General features: G+C 33.3%; 1 protein-coding gene across 6 annotated transcripts in view; it reads right to left on the bottom strand.

Moving 5' to 3' along the window:
* The window catches only part of LOC115877005 (liprin-alpha-1), a 374,919-nt gene that overhangs the window by 90,833 nt on the left and 271,809 nt on the right, over window positions 1–12,277 (bottom strand). For all 6 annotated transcript variants that reach the window (XM_030893061.1, XM_030893063.1, XM_030893064.1 and 3 more), the window contains exon 2: window positions 8,061–8,162. In XM_030893061.1, the coding sequence (XP_030748921.1) occupies window positions 8,061–8,162 (102 nt within the window). The remainder of the gene's footprint in view (window positions 1–8,060; window positions 8,163–12,277) is intronic.

Raw genomic sequence — 12,277 nt, 5'->3', positions numbered from 1 at the left:
GACGGACGAGTAAAAAATCAAATAGACTTTATCCTCACCAACAAGAATACAATCTGTAAAGATGTCGATGTGTTAAACAGTTTTCATACAGGAAGTGACCACAGAATAGTACGCGCCAAAATACAAATCTATACTAATATAGAAAGGAGAAAATTAATTACCAGATCAATGTTTCCTACAAGGGACGCTCTACAACTAAATCAGGAAACCTATCAAAAAGAGCTTGAAAAGAGACTAAAGCCACAGACACTCAGAGATGAAGACCCCAACGACATTCTCAATAATCTAAAGCAGGGCATAACTACAGCAACAAAGAAAATATGTAGTAAAATGAAACCAAATTAAAACCAGAAACGACAAAACTAATAAGGGAAAGAAGAAAGACTGACAGAGACGCCCCAGAATATGACACCTTAAATAAAACAACTAAAAGAGAAATAAGAAAAGATCTAAGGGATTATAAGAGAAACCAAATTTTGGAAACAATTGAAAACAATAGAAGCATGAAAGTGTTAAGACGCAAGCAAATGCGCGGAAAACAAAAAATAATAAAGATAAGAAACACACATGGCACTATAACAACAGACAAACATGAAATTAGAAATGAAATACACAAATTCTACGAATAACTTTATCAGTCTGTTATACCAAACAAAGATAGAGTACAAAAACACATCACAAACGTAGGATCAGAAGATATGCCAGAAATATCAACCACAGAAATTAAATACGCACTTCAACAAATAAAAATGGCAAAAGCCCAGGAGAAGATCGTATTACACTTGAAATGCTGAAGATGGGTGGAAAACCATTAGTAGATGCCGTCGAAGTATTGTTAAATAAATGTCTGATGGAGGGTAGAATCCCGGACGCATGGAAAAACGCAGAAGTTGTGCTATTATACAAAAAAGGAGATTTTACAAATATAGAGAACTATAGACCAATAAGCCTTCTCTCGCATCTATACAAGCTCTTCACTAGGATTATCAACAACCGACTGTCTACGAAACTAGATTCCTATCAGTCAATAGAACAGGCAGGCTTTCGAAAAGGTTTTAGTACAATCGATCATCTACAAACAATTAAAACAGTCATTGAAAAAACAACAGAATACAATATAACCTCTACATTTGGCCTTTGTAGACTACCAAAAAGCCTCTGACAGCATCGAAACCTGGTCATTTCTAGCTGCAATGGAGGACGCGAGAATTGATTCCAGATATTATTCCATTATTAAAAATATCTATGATAGTGCAACCTTCCAAGTTAAATTAGATGATGACCTCAAAACAGAAAAAATACTACTCGGCAAGGGCGTGAGACAAGGAGATACCATCTCTCCCAAGTTATTTACACTGGCGCTGGAAAATGTCTTCAAGAAATTAGAATGGGAAAATAGAGGTCTAAACATCGATGGGGTACACCTTAGCCATCTGAGGTTCGCAGACGATATTGTCTTGCTGAGCACCGACATTCAAGAACTAAACACCATGCTAAATGAGCTAAATGACCAATCCCAGAAAATTGGCAAATGAACTTGAAGAAGATCAAGATAATAAGCAACAATATCCATAACATTACCGTTGACAACGTTATTATTGAAAACGTAGACCATTATATATATTTAGGTCATAAAATCAAGCTGGGCAAGGAAAACCAAAATACGGAGATCAAACGCAGGATCCATTTGGCATGGGTAGCATTTGGAAATATGAGCGATATTTTCAAGGATAAAAAGGTGCACAATTACTCGAAAAACAGCGGAATAACTACGAGTAGCACAAAGAGCCATGGAAAGAATCATGTTGGGAGTCACCATTAGGGAAAAAATACGGAATACCCACATACGTCAAAAAACAAAATTAATAGATGTCGTTAAAAGAGTCGCAAGTCTGAAGTGGCAATGGATAGGACATGTGGCAAGACAGGATCCAGACCGATGGCCCCAAAAAGTAATCCTATGGAGACCTAGGGGAACAACAAGAAGTGTGGGCCGACCAAAAAAGAGATGGGTCGATGACGTCAGGGCAGTGGCGGGAAGAAAATGGATAAGATTGGCTAGAGATCGCGAAGCATGGAAAAACCTAGAAGAGGCCTATATCCAACACTGGATGGAACCAGGCTGAGAAAGTAGAAGAAGAAGAAGAACTTAAACTTAACTCTTCTTATATTTCCGAATGCATTTTGTACTCTTTATTGTAAATGTTGAGATGAATTGATTTCAGTTTAACAAATAACGTCAAATAATATAGTCCCTTGGCGATAGGTCCAGGAACCTCGCTGGACATTATACTGTTCTACCATTTCCAATCGGTCTTCCGGGAAAATAATTTAATTGTTTATATTATATTATTTTTATATTAATTATTTTATATTATTTTATTGCATTTGATTTTCCGTATTCAATGTTTTATCCCAAGTCATTGTTAAGTTGAAAGCTTATCAATATCGTAACAATGAATAGATTAAATATTTAAAAAAAAACAGAGCCGGACTTGAAATTAGTTTAAATAAATTGTGTTCAAATGTCAAAACAAAAAAAAATTAAATGTGGCACATCATTGTACTCAGGAGACCGAGTTCTTTCAAAATCTGAATTAAAAAATGCAGGTCCGTATTTAAAAAAATTACGTTCGCCTCTGTATCTCAAAAATTATCAACTAATTAGAAAATCAAAAAATACTATCAGATAGCCCTAATAAAGTGGCTATGAGAACGTGCAATTAGTTTTTTTGATTTTCTAAAAAGTAACGACAGGAAAAAATAAACTTAATTTTCAAAAAAATCAGTTTTTTTCAAAAAACTCAGCAATCCTTGAAATTTTTAAAACTTTTTTTATGGAATCTTGGTGAACATCCCAAAGCGCAACTTTGCCCCAATTTAACCATGTTCGTATCTATTACGGTTACCGAGATACCAATAAACCATACGTCACCAGGACGTTGTCCGATGCCTAACTTCCACTCTGTGCGATTTTCCCATTGATTATTGGGAAAATCGACGGTAGATTTACGGTCAGATTTTCCTCGCTCATCGACCTTCTTATTCCTTCCGTCCATGTTTTCTTGGGACGTCCTCTTTTTCGTTTACCAGGTGGTATCCAATGAATTACTTGTTTTGGAATTCTTTCATTGTGCATTCTCTGAACGTGGCCGTACCATATTAATTATTTTTGTTCTATATCATTTACTATTGTTCCCTCTATTCTCATCTGTCGACTAATGTCTTCATTTCTGATCTTATCCCTCCGTGAAATTGTCATTGCTTTTCTAATCGCGTCCATTTCTGTTGTCTCTAATTTCCTTTTATTCCTTTCGGTGAGTCGCCATGATCTATAGAGTAATATGCTTTTAACTAGTGCCTCGTATACATATATTATATTTCCTGTTCTTTGTAATTTCAGTGCTCCAGCGAATGCCATTTATGCATCTGATAACCGATCAGTATGCACCTGATCTTCGTGCTTGTATTACTCTGTTGTTTATTTCTCTATCGTCCGTTCCATCTCCTGTAAATATCGAACACAGGTACCTGTAATCTTCACATGCCCTAATTTCCATATTATTGTCCAAAATAAGATTCTCTGTATTGGCTCCAATCTCCTTCTCTGTATCTCCTCCGTTTTTTTTTATATTTACTGTCAGACCCCATTTAGCATATTCTTCAATTATTTTCCATGTCATCTTTGTCGTTTGCAATTATGGCCTGGTCGTCTGCAAATTGCAAGGTGTATAAGCATATGTCATTTAGTTCCATACCCATTCCGTTACATTTTCTTTTCCATAGATGTAAGGCCTTGGCAATATCAATTTTAAATAGTGTTGGGGATATACAGCAACCCTGTCGGAGTCCTTTAGTAATAGCAATTTCCTCTGAGAGACCGTTAACCGTTTTTATTTGTGATTTTCCTCCATGGTAAAGATTTTGTACAGCTTTTATCATAGCTGCGTTAATTCTTGATTCGTGCAATACTTCCCATAATTTTATTATTGGCACTGTATAGTACGAAAGTTTAATGAACAAATACAAAATAATGCTGTAGAAATACACTTATACAAAAATAAATTCCTTCTTAAAAACAGAAGATTTAATACTAGAAAGTTTATTGGTAAATTACTTTTAAACATTTTTCTTCAAATTTTTATATCACTTTGATTCTATTAGGAATTACTGATCTCATAGAATTGTAAACGAAAGATATAATGAAGTCACAACAGCTACAAAATAAATATTGATAAAATTCCAATATTACCCTACAGCCTAATCCCTAAGATCGTATTTTTCTATTTCTTTAAACGTCAGCGAAATTGAAAAGTTTATAGCAAGCAAACAGATACTTTGGTAATTTTCCCTGTAGCGATAAAACGCCCTTTAAATTTTAATTATTCCGATGCTAATGTTTTTTGCTTTTATCGCATAATTTGTTTTAATAGCATTTTAATTCAGTAAGCGAATCCAAATTAATACTTTAATTATAAAAGAAACGAAAAAAAGATAAACCACTAAGTAATGAAGTTCAGACAATAAGCAATAATTGTAGATTCTTTCTTTAGTAGATTTTTATTTAAAGTGAGTTAGTAGAATTTTATTTAAATATGATCAAAAGATTTTATGATCAAGGCAAGGGTGCAAACAAAATGATAACAAGGAAACAGCCTTTATGGGAAAGTACATTATAATTTTTTTATCTATCGAAGTCAAGACTACTCTAACATGAAATTTTATGATAACACGGTATAATTGACGCACAGAATAATAAAATTTATTAACACCTTATTTTTTTTAAATATTTTCAATAACAAAATAAAACACTAATTCACAACAATACACCAGACCACGTTACATAACGGTTACATTTAACACTGTACGCGCGTTTTGTTAATCATGTTAGCATCATCAGAAGATGATTACTAGTTTTGAGTCGTAATGCTAATATGGTTATCAAAACGTATCTATAGTGTAAAAGGTAAAGTATTTTGGTGTATTGCGGTAAACTGGCGTGTTATTTTGCTGTTGTAACACCCAAGGGGTTCCAATCCCAATTGCATTTTATTTTTAATAGACTGAAAATATGAGAAATTTAGTATCAAATACACAGTGATACCAGTAAAACTTACATTTAAAAGATAATAATTATTCTAATATAGTACAGTCAATGTGGCATCAAAAAAGGTCTAGACTCCCATCAAATTACCCCCCTCTCATACTTTGTCAGTCGTAAGTGATCCTGGAAAAGCTTCAATTCGAAAATTTGTATCCCCCAGCCCATCTTTTTTGAGAAACGCGAAAAACTTTGGATTCGATTTTCCCGCTGAACCGTAGGCGTAGATCCCACTGAAAATTTTATGGAACAAAAAATAAAGAGAATTATATTTTCTACATTTTTATTTACATTAAGTAGCAAACCTCTAAAACCTACAGGGAAAAAAAGCCAGCTATGTTAATGAAAATTGAGAGCATTAAAAAAGTCTTTACAAATTCATTACAATGAGACTATTTTAATAACAAAATTAAAGTTAAAAACTAATAAGACACACATATTTTTGCATGTAAAATTACTACAGGTAGGAGGCGTCACCTACATACTTTTAAACTGTTTTGAAGAGTAATAAATTTTTGTCCGTACCTGCATTATACTACTAACTAAAAAAATATACATTTCCGATATTTTTACGTAAAAAAATATCTTGGTAAAAATTGCTACAAGTAATGGTTTTCAAGATATTTGGAATCGAAATAATCAACACATGTCATCACTGACAAAAATTAAACATGTTAATAGACTGAAATAATAAAATTTAGAAATGTTTTTTGTGTCAAAGGTTCAACAGAAACTGTTTAATCATATTTTTTGGTAGAAAACTTTTTGCCTAATTAAAAGAAAATAAAAAATTGTGTGTGCACTACGTGTGCATGTTTGAAGTTATTAACAGCTAGTAAATTGAAGGATTTGAAGGACATGTTTGAAAAAGTGACATATAATGCTTTTTTAATATAAATGTTACTTTCAATTTATTTCTGTAATCTGCACATTTTCTGTTTCTTCAATAGCCTGCACATTTTGTGGAATACCACACAAAATACGCACTTTATGCAAATGCCTAATAATGTTAACGCTTAAATTTATTTAAGAAGAGAAAAAATTTTGAACTTAACCAACAATTCGTTTTTATAGTGGTTTACAGTAATTTTGTTAAATTATACGAATATTCTCGTTGATTATTGATTTGAAATAAATATGACGATGTCCTCCAATGAAAATGCTTACAATGAATTCCTTAACTCTAATAATTCTAATTCTGAGCTAGCAAATGAGCTAAATGCTTACCTAGACCGTTATTCAGAAGCTACAAACCTATCGATGAAAATATGCATGAAAATTTAACTCCTAGCATACAACCAGAGGATATTGGATATATGTAGGTACAGTATCAAGTTTATTATAACGGTTTTCTTAGCTTTAAATCAAATGTTTTTTGGTGTTTGCACGATCCTTACAACATTTTTTTCTCGCTGGCTCGTGCGTCAAGGCATGGTCAAGGTCATGTCGTGTCAAGGGATGGGTCAAGGTCACGTCCTTGAATTTTTACTCCAATCGCTCGTAAAGAAGTTTCACTTTAAAAATATAAAGTTATTTTATGTCATTGGTGACATGTATCGATAACTTCAAGAAAGACCTTTTTATGTAATAATTGGTTCAAATGTATACCTTTTCACTCAGTAGTTAAATACAGGTACGGACGAAAAGTTATAACCATTCAAAACAGTTAAAAAATATGTAGGGGGCGCCCCCTACAAAAAGAAGTCATATAGACATCAAATCAAATTTCTCATGTCAAAAAACACAAAGACATCAGTTTTCACACAAATATCTACGTTAGTTCAGAAATTATTGGCAAAAATCAATCGAAAAAGAATGTAATATCTACACCCTGTATTTCCGAACCAAGCCTTTTAGGACATAATAGTCTAAGAGCTAGCAACGTTTTCGAGAAAGTATTTTAAGACTCTGGCTCTTTGATATATCTTTTACTATGCTCTCTGAAACAGCATGCGGCCCGTCTGGCTGCCGATACCCGTTGCGTTCACTACTGCGCATCCGAAGAAGATCCTATATTTTTTTTAATTTAGTCCTATAAATTCTAGAATTGAATATAAATCGAACATGTCTCCATATCGCAGTGCGTCGGAAACTCTACGCACTGCGCTATGGAGACATGTTCGATTTATATTCAATTCTAGAATTTATAGGACTAAATTAAAAAACTACAAATCGAGGATTCAGAGTTAGAACCCGGGTCAGGGCAAAACCTTTTTTACTTTATTCGTTTATATTCTGATAGTAAAGTATTAAATAATTCTGGTGATTCAAAAAAAAACAAATATTTAATACTTTACTATCAGAATATAGACGAAAATAAAATAAAAAAGTTTTTGCCCTGACCCGGATTCGAACTCTGCGAGGAACTCTGACTCCTCGCTTGATAAACGAAACCTCTACGCACTGAGCTATGGAGACTCGGTCGGTTTATATTCAATACTAGAATTTAAAGGACTAATAAAAATAAAGGATCTTCTTTCAATGCGCAGTAGAACACGCAACGTTTACCGGCAGCCAGACGGGCCGCATGCTGTTCTAGAGAGCATAGTAAAAGATATATCAAGAGCCAGACGTCTTAAAATACTTGTTTTTTTCCGACGTTGCTAGCTCTCGTACTATAAGTTATACGAACTTTTTTACTTATTTTTATCGGTAACAATTCGGTCAACTCTGTATAAGGAAATAATTTCAAAATAAATCAACACGGATTGGAAACACCAAAATGAGAAGTTTTATACGAAAACCGCTTATTCTCTTAAAGGTAGCCTCTTTCATATTAATTTACATACCCTGTACAGCCTGTATATCAAGGGCAGTAATTTATTTAACTAAAAAGTTGGGAGTAACTATAAAAAGAAGTTTAAATTAAAATGATAAAATTATTTCGATTGAATAGCGCAAATAGTATACAATGAGGTAAAAGCGTTAAAGTAATCAGCAGGATTTTCTCTATACTTACACGAGTATTATTCCTTTCCGCTTTTAGTTCGGCAATTTCCTCTTCCCGTTCTAGGAGCTGCTCCCTCGCTGAGTTAAGTTCTTTCGTTAGAGTGGCAAATTCCTGCAATAAAAAAACGACGTTAATAGAAGAACTAAGCCCCCTGGACGTCCACAGAAATAGAAATAAAATAGGAATTAGAACGACATAATAATACAAAAAGAGTATTCTATTATTTTAAGTCAAATTCAAATAGAGTGTTAGTTTATATGATTCGTTTCCAGAAGAGAAATTAATTTACCTAAAATTAAAAAGGTAAATAAACTTTGCTCTATCACCTTAAAACTAGGAAAAATATACGCACGGTAAGCAAAACGAACGAAGAATCGCTCGACTGTTGGATAACAAAACTGTTGTAATCGAGTGCGTAAAATGCTTTTATCTACAACCGTTTACAACCGTTTAGTTATAACGTTTTTACATCACTATTTTTTTAGTATTTCAGTTACGTTATGAGATTCATAACACAACTAGTGGTGTTATGAATCTATAACACAACTAGAAGCAACTTAGCAACTTCTACAACTGAAGGGAGACTTTCGGAATCGGTCATCGTAATTTTTAAAATGATTTTTCTGGTCAAAAAGTGCTCGCGTTTACTTGACAGGGCAAACTGACTTTTCAGAAAAAAATGTGACAAATGTCATAGTTAAAGGTGTTAAAGGTGGGCGACTAATAAACGAAAATTAAAACAGCATTTTCTTATTTTTCGGTTGTAGATAAAAACGTTGTACATCACACGTGCGTTTAAACACGATTATAACACTCGTGTGATTAGAATGACTCGGTCTACGACATCGTCGTTCTAATCGATCACACTCGTTGTTGTAATCATGTTCATAAACAAACTTGTACTGTAAATAACTATTACAACACACACTTTACGTACTATACTTTACATACAACCACATACACTATAAAATTTTAGGCAGATATTTTATTAGGTAATGTCACGGTTATTTTTATATAGACATTATTTTTATTTAGGGGCTAACGGTTCTTTCATTATAATGTCTGCATTATTAAACTCTACTTTATTCCTTGTATATATATATATATAATATATATATATATATATATATATATATATATATATATATATATATATATATATATATATATATATATATATATGTAGTATTTTAATGATTTTAGGTTTAAAAAAAGGGTTAAACATTATTGAATTACGTCCATTCATAATTTGTTAGTGTATGATACACACCGACTATCAAAATAAGTTATGCTTTCAGTTTTCCTAGAAATTAGAAAACATCACTATTAATGCTGGATATTATGGACGGACATTTTTTCGACGATAACTATCTATTGATAGTTATCGATATATCGAATAGCAATATCGAATGACAACTATCGGCAATTCGATAGTTATCGATATATCGAGTTACCGATATTTTCCTTGTGGAGGAAAAATCTGCAAACCAGAGACCGTAAGTGGTACTGTCAGGGTGGTACTGTGAGGTACCTTACCGACTAAAAAAATCTCCACAAACCGCTTTGAGTATCTCCCCAAGGAACTAACTTTCGGCATTACTTCTGGGGAGGCGATTTTAGTGTGATGTTGCAGGTAATTGAGAACTTTCAGTAAAAGTTGGACACTAGCGGAGTGTGGTGAGTACAGAGCAGTACTAGAGCAGTATGGTAAGTACATTAAAATTATTTTACTTTCCAAACCTTTTGGCTTCGTTTTCTTTTACAGATATTAGCACTTCCATATATTCCCGGACTGCTTCCTCATTTGACTTAAACATCGTTAGAACCAAGTTAGTGCAGGTTAGTTCCTTGTATTTAGACTCTCCATTAATTTCTTTCTTTCATAAGTCCACCTTTTGCACTCCAGGATTGTGTTCTGCTGTGTCGTTATCGTGGTCGCCGTAGATGCATTTTGGACTATCGGTAAATTTCATTTTATATAAATAATTTCTGAAGGATTCGTGTCCTGACAAAAACATTGTGTCATAGCGTAGGTAACTTCTCCATGGCTCCGATCTGTCCAGTTTCTGATATGTGGTATATGTTGTCTTGTCCACCGTGCTTTCCCGTCTATATTGTGTTTCCATCTGTCGCTCCATTTGTTCAGTATTATTTCTCGGTTATATCTCTCGGTTTCTCTCGTGATCTATCCGGATACTTCCTCTCTTGTATTAGAAGATCTATCGGTATCATTCTTCTATATATCTATCATCTATCGTACTTCTGCAGCATCTGCTGATATAGTGCGGTACCCTCGACATATTCGCAGCGCCAATCTCCTTTGAACTGCCCTTAACCTTTCCCTATTCTTCTACACTTCAACGGATTTTCCCCAGACTTCGGAAGCATACAAAATGGTAGACGTCTGAACGGCGGCCAACAATCTGCGCTTGGTTTCCCCCATAATGGCCCAGTTCGGCATAAGCTTTGATAGCAGTATATATCGCTTATCTGCCTTTGCCGCGACCGTGCGTATGTGCTGAGTAAAATTACCTCCAATTTGAAACTTTACTCTCAGGTATTTTACTGTGCTTTTAAGCACAATGGCTTTGTCCCCAGGCCGGAACGTCCCGGCCTGATAATTTGCGACCTCCTACGAGTGCAACACATTTTGTTTTGTGAGGGTTAATTTCCAATCCCACCTCCTCCATCCAGGAACATATCTGGGACGTTGCCTGTTCTGCTGTCGTAATTATTTCCTCTGCACTTCCAGCCCTAATAATTAAAGCGATGTCGTCAGCATAGGCCAGTACTTTGTACTAGAAGTCTGAGAAGTCCGTCATATATAATATTCCAGAGAAGCAGACCTAGTATGGATTCCTGGAGTTACCGATATATGGATACCTAAAAATAATATACATTAGATATCTAATATGATTATCGATATATGTGTGCACAGTATTCGCTCAACTTTGCAGTCGTGCGTAATATTCTTTTTACCAGCTCTCATTAACGTTATATATTATTAAGATTGTTGACAAAATTTTAGAAATCAATTGTCAATATTATTATCACATTTTTATTATGGTGCTTTTATTCTCTGCTCTTTATTTATTATTTATTTTTGTTATGGTGCTTTTTTTATTATTTATTCTTTTATTACGTTCCTTGAATTTGACACTATATGTCAGTTTAATAATATATTTTCGTACTTTTGTGCTTAGCCGTAAAAGTACTGCCTAGGCGTTAAAATTATTTTTTATATTGTCAATCACGTCCCAAAAATTGATTCTTTTGTGACGTTTGAAAAAAAAATATTATAATTTTAAAAGTTAAATAGAAGAAAGATAAATTATTTTTTTTAGAAAATCCCAAAAGTATAAATTATAAATAGATATTATAAATAGAAGAATCGGTACTTGGAACTATATCATATGGGAATTAAAGGTGGTTGAAGTGTTGAAGTATATTATTGAGTTGATACTAAGTACTATAAAATTACATAATGCTTTGGCCGTTTGTTTGTTCCATGTGACACAAAAATATCATTATTAGCTCGAATTCACTCAAAGAACTAGCTTTAGCAAATAAAACTAAGTTCTTGAGGTGATCACAGCATCTATGCAAGTTTATATAATAATTTTAGTTGGTTGTGTAATGTGTGTAACTAGTAATAAATAATCTGAAACTATAATGATCTACTAGTAATATCTGATAAAGTGCGTAAAACTAATTCATTATTCATAAATTACAAAAACAAACTGAGAGAAGTTAAACCACAAGGAAAAAATAAAGGAATTAAATAAGATATATATGTATAATAAAAAAAAATCACAACTTATATAAGTATAAAAAAATGAAATAACTATTTTACTTAGTAATATCACCTTATCATTTCTGTAAAACAACTTTTAAATACACGTGTCAGCATGCCTGTATACATTGAGGAAATGGGGCTTCGAGACAAGAATTAAAGGCCCCGGGCAACCCCGGCCAATTTAAACTAATATAATAACCCTTTTAATTAAGAAACACTAATAGAACGCATAGGTAGGTAGTTATGTACACACATGGGGTGCCGCGTGGTCCCGCCTGAATATTGAATAATTTAGATTTTAGGGCAATACGAATGAAATTGAATTGAAATTAAAACTCAATGAATATATATTATGGTTTATTCAAATTTAGAATAAAATAATTTTTCATGTTGATTAGGTGATAAAAGTAACACAGTGTTTATAGATCAC

The sequence above is a fragment of the Sitophilus oryzae genome, unplaced genomic scaffold, assembly GCF_002938485.1.
Source record: "Sitophilus oryzae breed Bouriz unplaced genomic scaffold, Soryzae_2.0 scaffold_1442_pilon_pilon, whole genome shotgun sequence".
NCBI lineage: Eukaryota > Metazoa > Arthropoda > Insecta > Coleoptera > Curculionidae > Sitophilus > Sitophilus oryzae.
This window is presented reverse-complemented; position numbering and strand designations above follow the sequence as displayed.